The sequence below is a fragment of the Triplophysa dalaica genome, chromosome 19, assembly GCF_015846415.1.
Source record: "Triplophysa dalaica isolate WHDGS20190420 chromosome 19, ASM1584641v1, whole genome shotgun sequence".
In the NCBI taxonomy this organism is placed as follows: Eukaryota; Metazoa; Chordata; class Actinopteri; order Cypriniformes; family Nemacheilidae; genus Triplophysa; species Triplophysa dalaica.
The window spans coordinates 13,580,206-13,601,673 of NC_079560.1; the positions used below are offsets into that span (position 1 = coordinate 13,580,206).

The 21,468-nt window shown below is 39.8% G+C and overlaps 1 protein-coding gene across 1 annotated transcript in view; it reads left to right on the forward strand.

Annotated features, from left to right (window-relative positions):
• The window catches only part of klf8 (Kruppel like factor 8), a 32,453-nt gene extending 12,365 nt beyond the window's left edge, over positions 1-20,088 (forward strand). The window contains exons 2-6 of the mRNA XM_056730778.1: positions 3,302-3,406; positions 9,997-10,456; positions 15,816-15,927; positions 17,113-17,255; positions 17,415-20,088. Of these exons, the coding sequence (XP_056586756.1) occupies positions 3,302-3,406; positions 9,997-10,456; positions 15,816-15,927; positions 17,113-17,255; positions 17,415-17,596 (1,002 nt within the window). The 3' untranslated portion in view covers positions 17,597-20,088. The remainder of the gene's footprint in view (positions 1-3,301; positions 3,407-9,996; positions 10,457-15,815; positions 15,928-17,112; positions 17,256-17,414) is intronic.
• Positions 20,089-21,468: the final 1,380 nt, after the last annotated feature.

Here is a 21,468-nt window from a genome sequence, read left to right on the forward strand (position 1 = left end):
CACGATTGTGCAACGTGCGTCTTTGAACATGCTTTTACCCTTTAAGAACCGACGTCCTTTAAATTTCCCCATTAGGGCCTCGTGTATTATAAGTTTATCCCATTCTGGTTCCCGTAAGCCTTATGGTGTTCTCCCATAAAACCACCAAACAGTCTCGGCTTCAAAGAGGGAGTTTTTTAACCTGAGGTCCAATTTGACGTGTCCTAGTTGAGGGTCAAGTTTGGAGAACTGAGAATGATCTAAAATGACTGGGAAGCCCCTGATAGTTTTCTGGATGTACACAAGAGATAGTGTGTCATGGTGGTATGGTTGGGTTTTTCCTTGTTGGCAAATTAAATGATGTGTTAATGCCTTTCTTACCTTTGCTTTGCCGGTAAGACCAATTTGATGTTGTTTTTGCATAAATGTGCATTTAAAAGCCAGTTTGTGAATAAAAATGATGTTAAGAGAATTAGTTTTGCTTTCCAATTCCTCAAAGCAAAAGTTTGTTGTTCAAGGTATTGTACTCCTAATTTGTATCCTCATGTTCATCCTCATGTTGTTGAAAACCTGTATATGACTCTTTCTCCTGTGAAACACAAAAGAAGTTATTTTGAGAAATGCCTCTGCAGTGTTATGTCAATAAGATGGAAGTCAATGGGGGCCAATGTTGTTTGGTTACCAACGTTCTTCAAAATATATTATTTTGAGTTCTGCAGAAGAAAGCCAAAGAGGTTTGATATGACATAAAGATGAATAATTGCAATACGTGACCCCAAACTTTTCATGTATATGGTGTATAGGAACTTTCTGCACCTCTTTCAAAAGACTAGGATTGTTCGTCAAGATTGATAGATTGTTAAAGTTCCCCATTGGCGCCAATACTCCCTAAACATTAGTACCAGTGAGTATGAATCTCTTTGGGGAGGAGGGTTGGACAGAAGGGCGTGTGTGGTGTGCTATGCAGTCCCAGACGGCCACTCTACCCACGCTGCACTGGGGCGGGGACTCGTTGCCACGGGGGCTTGAGAGCAACTGAGTGAGAGAGAACGTCATGACCCAGATAGTGATGGTTCTCTCAGCCCCCACCCCCATTCATTCCCTCTCTTCTTCACCTCTTTTCCTTTCTTTTTTCTACTCTCTTTGCTCTCATCTATACGTTCGACTTTACTCTCTCTAATCCCTGAAATTCCTTCTCTCAGTAATGAGAACCCCCTCCTCTTCATAACTTCCTGCTGGGGCATAGAGGGGCTTGGGGTCACACCCACCCCACCCTCTTTTATTCCTGGAACTACCCACTTCACAAACTCCCAAGGGAGCTTTTGCACACACATGCAAGCTCTGATAATGCTTCCTTACCGATATACATCATCATCATCTCTGGGAAAGATGTGCCGATGGACAAATTGTACTTCAGTTGTTTAAGATTGAAGAAGTCACAGATCTGCAAAATGAAAGTTCTGCTGAAGACGATAAATGCATTGATACAAATTTAACAGCTATAGATATTTTGTTACAGGTGAAATAATAAATAAATAATGGTGCTTAAAAGGTTCTTCATAGCGATGCCATTGAAGAACCATTTTTGGTTCCACAAAGAACAATTCATTCAAAGGTTCTTTAGCACCATCTCCTTCTTACTTTTTATAATCTAAAGAACCTTTTTTGAATAAGAAAGGTTCTTCAGATGTTAAAGGTTCTTTATAGTTCCAAAAGGTTCTTCTATTGCACATTAGAACCTTTCGTAGCACCTTTTTTAAAGAGTGAATGAAGGATTATATAGATGTTTATTTCCTGCATGTTTTTGACAAACATTGCATGCCATTGTGACTCTTGAGATGTCAGTCTCAATCCTTCAGTGAAAACGTAAAGAAATATTTCTTGTACTTTTTTGTTTACATAGGTTTATGCATAGAAGATATTACCAAAAGTGAACCTTTATGTATCCTAGAATCAATTTTGATATAAATTTTTCATTTAGCTTTAGATGCTAAAAGAGATTTGAATTGTTTGTCTCATTTACACTAGTGGCCAAAATTGTGTTTATATTTGCAAGATTAGCTTTTAATGCCCCCTCAAGTGAAATTGGATCATCAAAATATGTGGTATTTGTAGACATTGAGAAAACATTAAACCTTGAAGAAACAATTCGCCAAGAAGGCAAACTAAAGCATATCCGGGAATATTGGTTTTATTCAAATATACCAAAATCCATTGAAAAAACAAAAGCTCACTAATAAAGCAAACATGAACTAAAAAAAGGAAAAATGGTGGTATCCGAACAATGGTGGCACTCATTCTCTTGCATTGGTTTTATGTCTTTGCAATAGAAGTCAATGAGTACTGGGGGTGTTCTGTTACCAACATTTTTCAAAATATCTTCTTTTTTGTTCTAGATAAGAAAGTTTTACAGTTTTGAAATGATAAGAGGGCGTACAAATGATGACAGAATTTGTCTGCTACTGTTCATCATCAAGGGTCAGGGTATCACACTATCATTCTTATCATCAGTTTCTATTAATTAAAGGTCATCCGGCCACTAACACACATTTATTTCCTGTCAAAATGTGTTTGTTTCATTATGCATATGTTTGCGGTGTGTCTGTGCCAGACTGGGGGAGGGGCACGTTGAGTGCGGCCACACCCCAGCTTATAGGGGCCACACCTCTTAGTGGAATCTACTGCAGCTGGGTCACATGATCTCCGCCTCCCACCCCCATGCCTAAGCATTGCCACATTTCAACCTCTCTCTCTTCGCTAATACGCCGGTCTACTGTGTGAGACAGGACCTATCTCTCTCTCTCTCTCTCTTTACTCGATTGTAAAGAACTGGGTGTGACTCTGCCTAGCTGACGCAGGATTGCTGAATACTCCTCCCTTCTTCTGGCTTACTTGCTCTTTGTACATTTTATTCTTTAAATAGAAACCATCTTTTGTAAGTTTAAAACTGTCTGATATCTTTCTTCCTCTTATCTTCACTTGTCCTAAATTCTCCATTTGGTTTTTCCCAAATCCCAAAGATTTTCACTCTATGGCTAATCATTATTGCTCTTTTGTTCCCTGATATCATCGCCTCATCCTCCCCCAACTAACGCGAGCTTTAGAAAGTTTGACCATCTTATCACATCAGTCTTCTGAGGTTCATTAACTCCCCCCACACTCATCACTCTTGCCGTATACTAACTTTTGTTTTTTTGAATACTTTGTCGCTTCGTTCAAGGGAATTGTTGGGAGGTTGACGTTCTGCTATCTCTTCTCGCCATCTGTAAGACTACACCTTGATGTGATGCGTTCTTCATATGCGTTCTCTTCTTCTTTGCAGTGTCAGACAAGTCCGAAGAAATCCACCGCAGCCACCTCTGAGCCCGCTGAAGAGATGCCATCCATACAGATCAAGCCAGAGCCCGAGGAGGTGGCGTGTACGGTGGTGAGTGGGCTTTTGTACTGTGTATTATGTGTGTTTGGGAGGGGGTTGTGTTGAACTTGGTAGTATGGGATGGAGATTTGTGGAGAGGAGGCTGTGAAGACTGTGACAGTGTCATGGGAATGAAGTCAATGGTCCTCACAGTTGCTTTAGACTCGGGGTAAGTTGGATCGACTCTTGCTAGATAAGTCTGGGGGGTTTCCTTAATGTTTAAGCTAACCTTAACCTGTTTTCTACAAATAAGATTTGCAATGGTTGACCTGATACAATTTAGTGGTTAAGATTCAATGTTTCAAAAACGGCTAGTCCCAGACGCACTTAAAAAAGTGCCACAAAAGTTCTTCTGGAACAACTATTTTTGGTTCTTCAAAGAACCATTAAATCAATGGATTGATACTTTTTTAGTCTTTTATAAGAAAGAACCTTTGTGGATTTTTTTTAAGATGTTAAAGGTTCTTTATAGAACCATACAGCCAAATTTTTTTCAATGGCATCATGAAGCACACTTTTGCCATGCCTTTGACTGTTACCATAAGTGTGGTTGGCTAATATCCGCAGCTATGGCATCTGGATGACAAAAAAAGATGATCAACCGCAGTGTTCTGTTTATTTTATGACATTTGGTTAATTTATTATCCTTATAAACATGAATCAGTTCAATGTTCATTTTTTTTAATTGGAGCTGACCAATCACAGACAGCTTTTCAGTGGACTAATAAAAATCTGTCTATATCTGACTTATAAATTCAATACACATTTATTTGATTTGCAGTTTTCATGCTGCATATCCGTTCAAAGCTGATTCAGAGAAAATCATTAGGATCATAATATTTGTAATATTTGGTCTAAATATCATTTTAATAATTAAAAGCTCAATGGAGGGTCCATGACTTGTCCAGTGACATTCTTTGTGAACTAGAAAAGGTCCATGTTTTGGAGATGGCTTACCTTGTAACGTTGTTTATTTATGTGTAAGTTCATGTACACGGTTGTATGTTTGTTTTCCCCTGGGTATAAAAATTTGGACAGAAGATGAGAGAGTTTTGCAGGATAAAACAAGTGGAAATGTTAAGGACAGATTTAGATGATATCAAGATTAAAGATGTGGTTCATTGGGCATTTCCACAACTGTCAGTAACTAACACAAACTATCTTGTCATCTTACAAACTAAAGTTCTTCCCAAAAACAAAATGTTTGTACCCTGCTACCGTGTGTTCCACTCTTTTGTACATTTCCGTTTCTGTCCTTCTATCTTTCATTCCAAGTCGCGCCAAGGCCTAATAGGATATATCGAGGGAGGCTTCCGTTCTGCTGTAGTCATGGCAACGAGGCTCTGGCGGGAGTTGGAACGGCTGTGATGTAGCCTCCCCACACCCCTCTGCCTAAACACACACTCGTACACACACCGACACACTATCCCCCACCCCCTCGCAACAATCCCACTCTCTCAGAAAAGACTCCTCACCACATACCTGCAGGGCACATACACATTTATACACACACAGACTCACAAACACTGTACATAAACCACAACAGCACCCACTTTGGATCTAAAAGCAGCATCCGTGCACAAAGATGGGCTCCACACCCTTACATCCTCTACTCACACACATCCTTCTCTGTGTCTAATGTGCTTTCGTCCAGCCAGCCCTTCATAAAAACTCGCACACAATCGCTATTTATTGTAGAAGAGCTTTGCCATTGATCGGGAGAATCTGTTCCATGGGGTGAACATCTAGGAAGATCGACTGTTTTGTCTTTTCCGCTTTCATTTTTGGAAAAAGTACCGAAGTGGCCGTTAGGATCTGCCGTTTGGTTGATTTCACCTGCGCAATCTGATACGCCGGGCGGTTGTGAAAAGGAAGTTAGGGGGTCGCTGTCTGTTGCCAAGTATTCCGTAACTGCGCTGAAACACAAGGGCATTTGTTTATTGAGAAAATTTGATACACCCCCTTATGGAACAGCTCATTTGTATGAAGTTTAATGTGGACACGCATTTAATAACACATGGCTGCAAAATACAGTATGTGCCCCTTTACCCAGTTATGGAGGCTCCAGGTTGGCAATTTGTTTATAGGAGCGGTTACGTGACACTCCCTTTTGAGCGATGGGCATGGCTGCAATCACAAGATGTTAAAATCACCCTGAGTTTCTGCTGTTTCCTCCACTCCTATATTTTATCATCTGTATCAGTTGCGTCACGCCACACCCTTCAGTCTCGCAAACAACAGTTCTGACTAAACAACTGCCACAACATAGCCCAGACCTGCAGCAGGACAAAAACAAACCTGACATTCACAAACTACGCGAAGGGCGGATCTGTGCTTTTTTCTGTCTCAAGCATGAATCCAGAAAGCTTAGTGTGAGATAAATGATTGAAGAAGTGTTTTAGAATGATGACAGTTTAATGTTGGACTGTAGAGAAACAAAACCAATGAATAAGAGAAGTGCCTGGTCTCAGTTTCTCGGTGTTATATTGCAATTTTTTTTTATGTTTACAACATGATTCGATTGAGCAGGTAGACAAGATCAGTGAGGAATATTTGGTGGTAAGGATGACAGAAGTTAATGGACAAAATCGTAACTAATTTAGTAACCGAATCTGGTGTCGACCTTTTAAAGGTACAGTGTATGAAATTTAGCGGCATCTAGTGGTGAGTTCTTAAATTGCAACCAACGGCTCACTTCCCCCTCCCTTTCGAAATACTACGGTGGTTGACACAAAACTAAGATGTTGTCACATTTTCGCTTTTTTGCTGAAGGAGTTAGCGTATTTACGAAACACGCTCTGAAGAGCAGTTTGTCCGTTTATGGTTTCATAACGATAACGAATTCCACATAAGGGGACCTGCGTAGTATGTAGATAGAAATAGGTCTTTCTAAGGTAATAAAACATAACCTTCATCATGTTAGGTCCCTATACACCTCTGAAAACATATTTGTTAATGTATATTATGATTGCATTTCTGTCAATAGATCCGCCCAAAAAGTACACACAGCACCTTTAAGAAAAATGTGATAATGTACAGGAAAAGTTTAATGTAGAAGAAGCAGAAAGGTTTTTATTTGCTTTATTAATGCGTTTCATTGTTCTTTGGTTTCTTATTTACTGACTTGACTTTAAAAACGTTTACTTAAACTACTTAATAACCACATTAAATTGTTTTAATTTGATAATATTTATCCCTTTTAGTGTTTGTTCAATAGTGTTTGTCAGCATGTTTTGCTTTCGTACCCAATTCTGAAATTTTGGTACCGTCACTTAGTTGGGAGTACAGCGTTTTTATGCTTCCAAAGAAACATAGCGTTAGCTTAGCATTCTGCATTATTGTCATTATTTGAACCTTGATCTTTTTTGTCAGTTTTGTTTTCCTGCTCTTTTATAAACATTTAAACAAATGGACTAATTCTGTCGCTATGCAAAACCGAGACTGTAAACAGAGAAGAAATATTTTGTATTAGCCTCTGTTGTTTGTCTTTCTAATAAAATGAGGTATATTTTTCTTTTTAACCCTTGTGGGTTGTAATGAAACGTGATCTTGGAACCTCATTTTGAATATAACTAATGGTGATTTTCCCTGATTATATCCATTGTAAAGGTTATTGTAGAGATACTGTTACACCAGTTGTTTTTATTTTTCCTAACCGTTGCTATATATCCCGTTGCAATGTTACCCCAGCTCTCTCTCTCTTTCTCTCTGTCTCTCTCCCCTACTGTCCCTTACCATGAGCTTTTCCTCCTGTCTCCTGAGATCTTGAATCTCTTTCTCTGTCAATCTGAGTTTTTGTCCTGACTAGCCACAACAAGCATCAGTCAAGACATTTTGGCTTCTACATCTGTTGCGCAACAATTGGTAGCCAAACCCACAGTAAAATCTCAAAACATCCAACATCTTAAACGTCAGAAATGTTCTGATTGGGTGTTCATTTTCTAGGGTTGTTGTAGACAAAAGGAACAATTAGCTTGAGCTAATAATGAGCTTTAATTGTTATAAACATCGCCAATCTTTGACATTTGATGTTGATCATTAACAAGTAGTCGATGTGAAAGTAGTCGTGAAGGATCACGCAGCCTCAACACAAAATCTATAGAACTGGTTGTCACAACGACAGCCACGAGCCTCGTCCTTATCACAACATTCACTCGCCACCGCATGCCGAGAGCGTTTCCTACCACCGCTAATAGATATTGAACACACTCAATTAACAGCCCACACAGCACGCTAGTGATAATTGGGTCACTTATTGATGTCGTCCTCTAGACTGTAGTGCCACATCTTTGCGTGGCATCTTTTGGTAAGAGCGATCGGAAAACAACTCATAGTTGGAGTGGATGTAGGGTGGGGATGCAGACAGAGTGAGGTGGCAGGGTGGAGAACTGTAAAGAGAACGAGAGAGAAAGAGATAGGTGGGCGGGATGAAGTGAGAGAGGGTAAAATGAGTCAGCTGATATACCTCCCAGTTTCCATGGCAACCGGAGGCCTTGCCCACCCACTCTCCCCTTTTTCTCTCTTTGGCTCCCACCCTAGTCCACTCGGTCGCTCTTTTCTTCCTAACACACCTCCAGTTACACAACTCTGCTATATAACCTCTGTCTCTACCTTTTTTTGACTTTTTTATTAGTGTTGTTTAACTAATGAGCTTCCACATAAAACACAACTAGGCCGTTTATGCTAACTGTCATAAAGTAGATAAACAAAAATCACTTCTTCTTGTTATGCTTGCTTTAGCAAACGTTACTAATTAATATTGAAGTGACAGTTCACCCAAAAATAACAATTCTGTCATGATGTTCTCACCCCCGAGTTGTTCCAAACCTGCATACATTTCTTTGTATGGTCAACCACAAAGAAGGATATTTGGAAGAATATAAGCAACTGACAGTACTGGGGCATCATTGACTACCATAGTAGGAAAGATGTAATGGTAGTCAAAGGTGCTCCTGGTCGGTTTGCTTTCTTAAATTCTTCAAAATATCTTCTTTGGTGTTCGACATTTTCCCTACTATGCTAGACAATGGTGCCCCAGAACTGTCAGTTGCTAGCATTCTTCAAAATATCTTTCTGTGTTCAGATGGACAACGTTTCGTTTCTGGGTAAAATATCCCTTTAATGCTTATATCTAAAGTCCAAATTAAAAAATAAAAACTGACTCTATTTACTATGTTATCGCATAGTTAGCATGCTAGTTTTATGGCAAACAATTGATCAGATGCACCTGACATTCTTAGAAACTTTCGCGAAAATATAAGAGAGCTGGAAAACTTCCAGTGAACCGTCACTCATTGGTGTGGTCTGTCATCCTTTACTCACCCTTTATTGTCAATTCTGTCATCATTTACTCATACTCGAGTTTCTCCAAATCTGTATAAATTTCTTTGTTTTGATCAACACGGAGAAAGATATTTGGAAGAATGCTTATAACTGAATAGTTCTCGGCCACCATTGACTACAGACTTGAAGTCCATAGTGCCCCAGAACTGTTTGCTTTCCTCCATTCTTCAAAAAATCTTCTTTGGTGTTCAACATTTTCCCTACTATGCTAGACAATGGTGCCCCAGAACTGTCAGTTGCTAACATTCTTCAGAACATCTTTCTCGGTGTTCAGCTGAACAACGTTTCGTTTCTGGGTAAACTATCCTTTAATCCTTATATCCAAAGTCCAAATGAAATGAAACTGACTCTATTTACTATGTAAGCGCATAGTTAGCGTGCTAGTTTTATGGCAAACAATTTATCATATGCACCTGACATTCTTCGAAACGTTCGCGAAAATACAAGAGAACTGGAAAACGTCCAGTGAACCGTCACTCATTGGTGTGGTGATATCTTCAGTTAACTAAGGTAACCTTTACAGCATCAATAGCATTATACTTAGTTTAGATTCAGAATCAGATCGATTTAGTCGGTTAAAGGGACAGTTCACCCTAAAATAAAAATTTGGTCATCATTACTCCAAATCTGTAACCAAACAGTTCTCAGCCACCATTGACCACAGATTTGAAGTCGAAAATGCCCCTGAACTGTTTGCTTTCCTCCATTCTTCAAAATATCTTCTTTTGTGTTCAACAGAACAGAGACATCTATAATCCCTAGTCGCTGATGGTTTTGCCAGGCACAGGAGCAATTTGGCCAAAAATAAACGCTGGTTAAAAAAAATGCGATAACCGATGGGTTATGGTATCAATGATGGTTACAATTAGCCATATTTTGATGATGGGTTTCATGTAATAAAGCATATAAACCCATTTGATTTATCAGTCTTGCTGCTGAGGGGAATAGCTTGTACGCAAACACAATTGCAAAGACAGATTAGGAGTCTGATTTGTGCATGCGTGTTTATAAAAGCGTGTTTCTGGGCTTGGCTGGGTTGGAAGGGTGCCAGGTTCAGGCCTTCTTCTCTGCAGCTCGGAGGCCCAATCTGGCCAGCCATTGTTTCTGTGTTTGTGAAGCTGCTGCACAGCAGAGCTGCATAATCATCTGCGGATCACCTTCTCTCCCTCCCTCTCCTAATCTTCTCCTCGCCTCGTTCGCTCGCTCATCCCTACCCTCATTTTCTTCTCACTTGTCCTCTGTTTTTCCATCTTCTGCAGAAAGAGGAGCCCTTAGACGATTGTCCTGAGCCCACAGATCTCAAAATCAAATCTTCGCCACCTCCGCTGTTCGCCATCAGCACTCAACTCGCAAATGACGACCAGACGGAACCTGTGGACCTGTCTCTCAACAAGCCCCGCCCCTCCCTTCCTGTCGCCACGACAACCTCGACCCCCACAACCCTGCTGGGCCAAACCATCACCAGCGCTACCCTCCCCACGGTGCTGACGCAGGGCTCCATCCTGGCCTCCACGCAAGGTGTCGGGGGTCAGCAGATCTTGCACGTCATCCACACCATACCCTCCGTGAACATGCCCAGTAAAGTGGGACAGCTGCAGACCATCCCAGTTGTCGTCCAGTCCTTACCGGTGGTCTACACGACTTTACCGACGGACGGAGTGGCCACCGCAGCCATCACCGTGCCTCTCATAGGGAGCGACGGGCGGTCAGAGGGATCAGGTGAGACGCCCGTGTCCTGTTGCACATGCACGATTGCAGCACTACTGGTCTGTCTGTCTCGCTTTCTCGTGCTGTTCTTTAATTTAGTACAGCGGGGCCGGTGTCGAGTTGCTGCCACGTGTCGTCTGACCGTCCAGCTGAAGCTTCTGGGTTGAGCTCTGTGCTTCACAACCACATAAATCTACATAACAGCTTCACGTTAATATATTAGTAGTTGGGTAAGGAGTCGCGAACCAGTCAGTGGTGGACGAAGTAGACAAATCCTTTAGTAAAAGTACAGATAACCTAGTAGTAAAGTGCTCTAGAAGAAGTAAAAGTATTCCCTTTTAAGGTTAAAAGTTTGGACAGTACTTGATTTGTGTGTACTTAAGTATTAAAAGTAAAAAGATTTGATTTGATTTGCACTTTTAGTAAGTCATTTTAAGCTGGGACACTTAGGTTAGGTCTGACATTATTATGAATTCTTATGTTGCCACTGAGAAAGATTAATAAGCCTTTTTTATTAACAAAACATGTCACGCTATCCAAACATTCAACTTCAATACACAAAAATGTAAATTTAAAGGGGAAAGTTCACCCAAAACTGAAAATTCTGTCATCATTTATTCGCCCTCTTGTTATTTCAAACCTGTATGACTTCAACGGAACAAAAAAGAAGATATATTAAAGGAAACTGGTCACCGAACCGCTCCGGCATTCCGGTTAACAGCAATCTTCAAATTATCTTCATTTCTTGTTCTTGTAGTCATTCAGGTTGGAAACAACAAGAGGGGGTGTAAACGATGACAGAATTTTACTTTTGGGTGAACTGTCAGTCTAAGTTTCTCTTAATGCAAGTGTGCGACAAGTGAAAATAACAAAATAGTATTGACGATATAAAGAAAAAACAAACTGTGTGGTGAAGAAGAACATAAACATACAACATATAACAATATAAATCCACACAAACCTATACGTCATATATAAAGTGTATTTTATCTAACAATTAAATCTCCCTTTTGCCAAATGTGTTAACATTTATTGACAGTACAGTGGGGGAAACACATTCACTTGCATTATTTGAACCTTTTTGAAAGTTTTAGTCTACCTGTACAGATGGTGATACACGAATACAGGAATGTCCACTTTCAAGCACTTCATGTAGTGAACCTAAACACTTTTACAGCAAGATATATACAGCATAGATAACTAACAATGACTGTTGTTTAGAATAATCATTCTATGATTCAAAAATGACATTTTGCGTTATTAACTCACGCCATCAGTCACATGCACACACAAGGATCTTTAGGACCATGTCGAGTCAGATATGAACACATCAGTGATTTGTTTACTAATGACTTGCTCCGCATCATTGAGTAAGTGAGCCGTTGAATCAAGCGACGGTAGTGTATTTTTTTTTTCAACGATACTACAGGTTCAAGAAAAGAATCTGACATCAAATTTTAAAGCACGAGGAACGACGTATTTTTATGAAACGTAGTGGAATGAAAAGTTTGATACTGTGCTTTACAATGTGGTGAAATACCAAGTTTTACAAAATAAAAGTACTCTAACAAAGTATGGCTACTTGAAAAAAAAGTCTTACTGTCCACCACTGAACCTGTTCTAGTTTTGAGTTAAACTCTTTGTAATGTGCCATATATGCCCCTGTACAGGTGTGGCTGGAGATGCCTCAATGACAATCAATGTCAGAGAGCAAATGTTTGTAATAAATGTGAGCGGGTAATAACTTGTTTTCGCTGACATGTTGTTGTGCATGTGTTTAAATTTGAAGCCATCTCATCATTAGGTATGTAATATAAGCATAGATAAGCTGCTAATGCAATAAGATGTGTCTTCAAACACACTCAAAATCTTACACTCAGCGCAATGAGGTGCAAGGCGCAGCGCAAGTGTTTTTGCTAGTTTCAGCCCGATGCAGTTCAAATTTTCCCGTCCCGTGCTGCGTTGTTTAAATAGCAAATGCATTTGCACGCCGCGGTCGTGCTTGTCTATAAAAGATTTGTTATCAGGCACATTGTTGGTGCGTCGCTATTTTTGAGGAACTGAAAATAGACTGCGCCATAGACCAACTCAAACCTGGTCTAAAGTCAATGACGCAATTATATGTATAATTTTTAAAGAGCGCATTAGTACAAAATTGCACGTCTGAGCGGGTCCACATGCAACTTTCAGTTTACTTATTACACAGAAGGAAGGGCATGAGCACACAAACATGCCACATATAAAAAAAATATGGATTACAATGTTAAAGATTATTACTGTGTACATAAAGATAAAAATACCGGTACTGTTGAAGGTCTGCTTGCGCTTTTTAACCTCACGCACAAGCAGATGCGTTTCCTCTCTGGAGAAGCGTCCAGTCTTTGCTCTTGCAAATTCTGCCGTGAAAATAACGAATCCGTCTTTTCGCGAGTGCAACTGGCTCTTAAAGGGAATGAGAGATGATTGGTTTACCACAATGTACGCCCAAAAAACACCCTTTACTCATAAAGAGAATCGGGACAACCCGTTTAGACCATGCGCCCGGGCGCGCCGACCGTTTTCCTGTCGTTAAACTAGCAAAAGTGGATTCGGAGCCCTGAGTGCACCTGCGCCCTGCACTTAGATTGTGAAAATAGGGCCCATTGACAATTTGAGTCATTCAGGTTTGAAATGACATGAAGTTGAAATCTTTTGATATCCGAATTGTCACATTCTTTCCATTGTCGTCCCTGTTTAGTCGAGCGACCCGCACAGAGCACAACTACAACTGTTCCTGTAGTCACAAATGAAGAGCGGCATTGTTCAGCAAGAATACAAATATGACACATTGTGTCTTTTATTTAAATCTCTTCATATGGAACTGCTGATCATCTGACCTTTATTTCTGTCGTTCGTTTCCCTTCGACGGTCACACCCTTGGTCTCGCCCTCCTACCGTTCTGTACCAGCGCTGTTTGGTTATCAGTGTATGGACACATTTTCCCACACATATGCGGACACGCTCAAGACAAAAGACGATCGGAGGGCGAGGCTGAAACTACCCTAAAAACTTTTAATTAAAAAAGATAATAAAGCAAATCTTACATCGCTTTATCAGAGAGAGTTTTTATTAAATAGGCTCACTCGTGTAGGCCTTTCAAAGCCAAGCTTTGGTTTTTGATCAAAGCTGTTTTTGTGGGAGCAAAGCCACTAATTACATCTGAAACTATCGTATTTGTGGGAAATTGTTTACCGCAGTAAGTACGGTGCCCTGCCTAACATTTACACCCTAGGTAAAAGGTTTCAGAAACAAGTCAAGGTCAGATGATGACTTAATCGGCTAATCGGATGTCATTTTTAGGAAGGATACAATACTTTACTGTGGCAGGCAGAATGTCCCACAAATGCCATAGTTTCTACTACTCATACTTTTAGGATTTACTCTCGTACAGCTCAGGGTTTCAGGGTTTAAGATTTCAACACACCCCTCACTCTTTTAACATTCTTAAATATTAAACTTTTACATGTAGCTGTATAAATGACCCAAAAATAGTGCAGTTTGGTCGAAAAGACCTGTGCTGCTATTTCTAAAGGATCCTGTTGCTTTTTACGTAGTAATTGATCAAATGAGGGGGGGGGGGGATAACACAGATGTGCACTGATGGAGAGACTTGAGGAATATCTATGCAACATATCATTATAGCCGTTAAGAAATTGTTTTTATTAAAGGAACAATGTATTAACCATTATTTTATGGTGGATGGATTATAATTTGTATAACCACAATTTTACTGCAAATATCCTGGTTGAGCTATGGTTACTGTAGCAAAATTATGGTTCATTTGTGGTTACCATGGTTTGGCTATACACAATGCTGAGGGAATTTTAACCCAGTGTTGGATCAAAATGGGAAAAGCCCAACAAATGTGTTAAATGAACCCAGACATGTTTTATATTTGACCCAACAATGGGTTAAAACAAACCAACATTTTGTGTTGAACCAACACCATTATTGGTTCATTTATAACACAACCGTTGGGTTCATCCCTTTTTGACCCAATGTTGGGTTAAAGGAACCTGTTAAAATTTGTTTCAGAGATGTGTCATGATTTTTTTATGAGCATTTTCCAAATGTATGTTCCACACCCATCCCTGTAGAGAATAACGGTTTGGTCCGCCCCAGGTTTCCCTTTTAATCTCTCCGCTTTCAACCTTCCTGACAGACACCGTGCATGTCTAGGACAGTAAGAACAAAAAATTAATGTTTAAATGGGAAAACTCCACCCAAAGATTAAAGATGTATGCTCACAATATCTAACACCCAACCTCAGGGATGTGATCTGTTTGGCTCTCTTTCGGGTTTAAAAGTATTTGTTCCTCGACCTAGTCAAAAGCCACAGACAGAACACAAGAATCAGTGAATTATTTTATTTGGGTGGAGAACGTCTTCAAAGAGATTGTGAAATGGATCCGTTTCTTTTGGACTCAGTATTTGGGTGGTTCAGAGGTTGAGGCCAGTTGAACAGTCCCATTTTAAACAATACTGTCCCAAACACCAGAGAATTTCTCTAGATGGGTTTCTTGTAGGGATATTGGGGTTGGGGGGAGGAGACAATTAATGAATGAACCACCCTTCCCCCTTTCATTTACAAGATAATCTTTGTATACTATGGAGGTTGTCCCATTCATCTCCTCTGTGGGGGTTTAAAGGTCACATCAACAGAGAAATCATCAATTTCCTACCAGCCACACCCTATGTCAATATCAAGCTGAAGTTTAACTTGCAGTATATCACTAATTTTATCATGTAGCTTTTTTCTTTCTATTATAAAAAAGAAAAAGACGATTTCTCATTTAAAATAGTCTAATGTATACTTGTTTCTGGATGTAATGTTCTTTGAATTAAAGTTAAGCAGGGAGTCAGCAAACCGCTTGTATGGGGCCAGAGCTCTGGACGCATTTGAAACAATCTCAGAATGTTAACTGACGTATACAGTGTATAGAGTTAGGTCCACAATTGTGACGCCACACTAGAAATTTGGGGAAATTTGCCTGGCAAATGTCTAAGATATGAAGATATAAGAAGATTTTCAGTACATTCTCAAATCATTCTGCTAAAACATGAATCATGAAGTTTTGCACAATTTGTGGGGTTCACACCAGGTCATTAAATTGGAAACCAGTCTTAAATGAATAAATCTTATTTTTTCATAGAAATTTAGTTCAATTTTCCCAGTGATCACAGACATTTGGACTTGTATACTTTTATGTAGGCCATAAAAGTACGTCCAGCTTGTGTATGAAATGTGCTATATAAATAAACTTGCCTTGCCTTGCCTAGGCGTTTTTCATAAACTTAACTTATTTTTTAACTTCCATCTGTGTATTTTCAGTGCGTATAAAGCCAGGTTCAACCTCTCCAGTCGAGTATCAGACTGACAGTGATGCAGAGAGTGGCACAGAATCCGGCTCTGCCTCTCTTGGCGCGCAAGGGATGGAAAACAGGTAAGAGTAGGGTCTCTGTAAATCTGTTAATAAATATATTGGCAAATACAAGTATTTGTCTTGTTTATATTCCTAATGAATACCATCCTGGTCTATTGATACCACTGCACCACTCTTTACTCTTATGTAACCCCAACACACTGGAGGCCCATGGCTCTTCTTTGCGTTGATTATAAGCTTGCGTCCTCTTCTGATGGGGGTGAGTGTTGCTGGGCAGGGTTCTCTCCAAACTGGGTGTAAACAATGTTACATAATTTGTGATGCCGTCACACCTTATAAACGTTTTGAAAGCAAGAGTAAAATGCAAAGTAGAGACTGAAGTGGCGGAGAAAAAGGGCAGGATGGAGAACAAGGGGGTCTTTTGCTGGTGTGTATAATTGCTTAGACATGTGGTCAAATGATTGCAGGGAGAGAAAGAATTAGATGGAAATGAGTTAGAAGAAAGAGGGGAAAGGGAGTGAACTGGTTTTCAGCCGGGGAGGGAGAGGAAGAGGCTAAGAGAGAGAGACACACAGGAAGGAAAGGAAGGGAGAGAGACAAGGGCAGAAAAACACATCACAGGGGGAGGGGGTAAGATCGCATTGGACTGGAAGCTGTCCAGCTGTATGAAATTTAGACACGCATTCAGGATTTCTCTTTAGCGCTCCCTGGTGGTTATTTTAAAGTATTGCAACTGGTTACAAAGTTTTGTCCAGATTTTGTTCTACAGATTTAGAGAACAACAAATATCCAATTGTTAAAATATGAGATTTTGTGAACCAAATGTTTTAGTTGCTATAGTTGTTTTCATCTGTTTGATCTTGACTAGTCTGATGTAGCAAATAATGATTTTTAGGCCGGTACACCTGTTTGTCCAAACAATGTTAGAAGGTGTGAGTTTTAGCAAACAATTTTCTCCTACAAAATTTGTTCGTAGCCACTAGTGGCGAAGAAAAGACATGTTTCTCCTTTAAGAAAAGAGTGTTTCAATGATGTCCATATTGCGTCACCTACTTGATTTGATCACTATAATCCCGAAACATTGGATGGATTAATCTGCTTTATTCATGGAGACGGTTCCGAATCAATGCACCTGCCTCCACATGTCTGAGTGCTTCTTTAATCTTTCGATTGTCATGCGGATTTTGATGTGACAGAACTGGTTACCACACCTTTAAACATCAACGTGTCTCATCTTGTTCCCAGTGCAAATACAGATGTGGACCTCCAAGCTGACCCGGACTCTCCAGACATGAAAAGAAGGCGCGTGCACATGTGCGATTACGACGGCTGCAACAAAGTCTACACCAAGAGCTCGCATCTGAAAGCCCATCGTCGGATACACACAGGTATACCTTTTGGTTGAATCCCATTGACTTCCGTTGTCATATACAGGTTTTAAACCACATGGGAGTGAATACGTGATGACGTTATTATTAGTCATAATAGTCATTTAACTAGTTTCTATGTTCTGTGTCACAATAACTGATGTTACGATCCTTCTACAGGTGAAAAGCCATACCAGTGTACCTGGGAAGGCTGCACATGGCGCTTCGCCCGTTCGGACGAGCTTACGCGGCACTTCCGCAAGCACACCGGCATCAAACCCTTCCGCTGCACTGACTGCGACCGAAGCTTTTCCCGCTCCGACCACCTGGCGCTTCACCGACGGCGTCACGTCATGATGTGAAACTCGCTCCCGACCACCCTCCCCAGCCCTCACCTCTACGCCTGCTCCTCAGGAGAAATGCATGCCCATCCAGGGGTCCCGGGCGCTGTTAATGCCCGCCGCCTGTCTACAAACACCACATGGGGTGGCACAATCATATCGGTCACTCCTCCCGGTCAGATCATGGCCACAGTTTTCTGCCATGCTTCCAGAAGCCACAAACCCACCCGTCCACTGTTGACCTCCGCCACCATCTTAATTCCTGCTCATTAGCAGTTACTTGAAGGAACTTTATAAAAGGCAAACTGCAAGCAGTACTGTTCACAGCAAAATGTGATGACTGGGGAAGGAACCTCTTATGGTTTCTTAAAAGGAATATGGTTGGAGCAAAAAAATAGGAGATTGAATACGATGATAAAGCTTTTCTATCGTTGCATAGTTTTATCACGACGTGTAGGTTAAAGATGCATCGCAAGCTGCCTTGTTGAGTTCTTACGTTTTATCAGATTCTTTTATCTAAAATTTGACCATTTTGACCTAAATTGGTATACACGAGCTCTACATGCATTTTAGAGTGTTTGTGTGAGGATGGAAGTTGGTGTAGAGCGTTTTGTGAAGACAGCCGAAGATGGCCTGTTTTAGCATTTTACTATTATTGTTTTTAACAAATCAGCTTTGGTGTGTTCTGTCTTTTCTTATATCTACCCTAACCGAGACAAGATGTAGAGGCAGAGGGCTGATGCGACTGTGAATTTTTGTACATTTTATTTCTTGATAGTATCTGTTGTCTGAGCATCTTCCCCCAAAACTCAGTGCAAAAGCAGTATTTGTGTTCGTCCATAATGGCAACAGGATTAACACCCGTCGGAAGACGTTCCTTCTCTTCTTCTAAGATCTAACCTTCAGATATAGTTTAATGAGGCTGTGAGCATTTAGTTTTTTATTTAAGAAACAACTCGCAGGGAAACGGGGAGCTTACTAAACTGGTGTGTATGTGTACGAACGTGTGCGTGTGTGTGTGTGTACAAGCACACTTGCCTACTTCTAAAAAGGACATAATCAGAGTTCTAATGGAGGAGGTGTGTCGTAGCCGCATGTCGTTACTTCTAGCCCATCAGAGCCTTAATTGAAGTAAATGTGCAGATCTGATTTGCACAACAGGTTTTCGAGGTTCCTCTGGGTTCGATACTGGGATCCCCCATGGTTTTATGAGGCGCCCTGAAAACCCTTATTTGCACCTAGATCACAGTGAAGAAACATGTCTTAACATTATCTTCTGCCCTGGATTCACTTGAGTATGCAAAAACACCCCACCCCAAATGTTGTCGAGGATGTTGATGTACAGACTGATCTGTGAGGCGAAGGGATGCATTATACCTCCCCTTAAGCAAGCGCTCATAGCCATGGTCATGATTGCAAACACTCCCAGCTGAAAACCAGTGCGCATTAAGCTTTTTTGGAGAAGCAACGCTTGTTGGAGTCCAGCCTTTGAGAATTAAGTGCATGTGTGCAAAAACTGCACGCTCTTTTGTCCAGAGAGCAATTTAATCTTCAGATTTTCTATCATTCTCTCGCTTCAACTCTAAAATGTTACTAAGCACATCTTTCTAGAAGAGTATATGCATTTGATTGCGATCCTTTCTTTTTTTAACTGTTCATAGACATACAGACAATTAATGAATAATTAAAGAATTAATGTACATAATGTATATAATCTACAAAGTTCTGAATAATGTAACGGGTGGATTTCTATTTTTAACACTGACTAGATAATGTGAAATACTCCTCTTTTTGAAATGTGTTTTTCTTTCAACCCTTAAAATAAGTACCCGATGTGTTGTACACCCCCCAGTGTGTTGCATGGAGAGTCGCTTTTATTTTGTGAAGTCGGTGAGCATGTCAAAGCGTTGGTGCCCTGACAGACGTGGCCTATAAGCACTGATAATCCACATGAAATTCATGATGTTTGATATCGTGTCTCACATACACTTGGGGAGAAATGCATCATTCAATCTCAGAAATCTCTTCAATTGGTATCACTTCAAGATTACTGTAACCAATAACGTAAACTCAACCTCTTACCCGTATTCAAGTGCCCACAACCGATATTTGAGAGACATACGCGTCTACCTGAGCATGTTTGCTTACATCGTTGATTTAAAAAAAAGTGTGATCTTTGCTCATGAAAGGCTTTGGGTTTTGTGTGATTGTATGTGTGCAAGTGTGGTTATTATGGAATTCTTCTTTAAACTTTCAGAATCATAGGTATTTTATATTGAATGCAGTAACTTATGGGCCAGTACTATATTACTCAGTGCAATGCAGTTATCATTATAACAAGACAAGTAATTAATGTTATTTCTTTTGTATTTGTACAGAACAAATGTGTAAAGATCAGCGAGGAAAACGCAAGCTTTTTGATACTGTGAGAAATGGTGTTAAAAGTCAGTTTCCCCTGTACAGTTGTGATTGCCCACTCCTTTTATAGAATAAAATGTTTTTGGTGCAAAATGTTTAAATATTGTGCGTTGTTTTAGAACCTATCCCCATACTTTAACTTGATTTAATAGTTTTTTGTGGTAAGATTATAGTAACCGCAAATTTTCTATTTTCACAATAACACCAGCTTTACCATAATATTTGTTGTAAAACTATGGCAATACAAATGAATACCCCCAATCATTTAATCCATGTTTAAAATGACTTATTGAACATTATTCCAACATTATTTATTCGACACCAATTGAGCATTAATTCAAATAGCACTACCGTTGCTATTTTGGGATTGATTAAAAAAAGGTTACTGCACTTTTACCATAAAAAAACCAGAGCTAACTAAAGGCCAAGCTACTCCTATGCCCCCCCTCGTGTACCTTTAAAGGGACAGTTATATACATGAGTTCATCAACATGTGACATGAATTGTTTTTAAAACGTTATGCTCAAAATACTACCTAGATATAAATTTGTATTATGCATTATATTGTTTGTGATATTAAATTAAAATTAGATCATTAATCATTTTAATATTCAGTTTCTTTCGTACTTGAGCTGTGTTAAATGTGCTTACCCACTCTGTTGTCAGGGTTGCCAGGTCAGTATCCAGCTGCAGTACACATGCCCAAACTGCAGTACACATGCCAAAACACCAAAACTCAAAATGTCACTCCCCAGAAGCAATATTAATTTCATTTAATTTGCAATCTAGGATACCTAAAACACACTTTACTATCACTGTTAAATGGATAGTTCACCAACAGATTGGTCCAAACTAGTGTAAATTAGGAAGATATTTTGAAGAAAGTCAGTAACTTTTTAGCTGCTTAGCTACTTACATTCTTCAAAATATATTCCTTTGTCTTTAGCAAAACAAAGAAATTAATACACAATTGGAACAATCTGATGGAGAAAAAATGATGACAGAATTTTCATTTTTGGGTGAACTATCCCTTTAAAATTTCAATTTTATTGGAAATAACTCTAAAAACTTTTGAAATTTGAAATGACTACTATAGTAGTAATAATATGCAATCTCTGCTTTTGTAAATCATTCCATATCTTATCTAAAGAATGAGAGGTGGTTAATACAATTCTTTCCACATTTAACCCGCAGAATAAAATAACCCGAGGTCACTGTTGAATTGCACAACATCGCGGATCTGGCAACCCTGGCTTCTGTTATGGGCCCGAGGTGCAATGGTGCCCTCTAGTGGCGCATGTTTGTAACAGCTTGTGGTGTTTTCCTATCCAATCATATTATATTATATTTCATACTGCTGTAAAATGTCATCTTTTAAAGTTAGATCATTCCAGTAATATCAAGTATGTGGCTTTGAAATATTTTCTAATTTTGTCAAACAAAGAGTTGCCTGTCACTGTCATCGCTCTTTAACT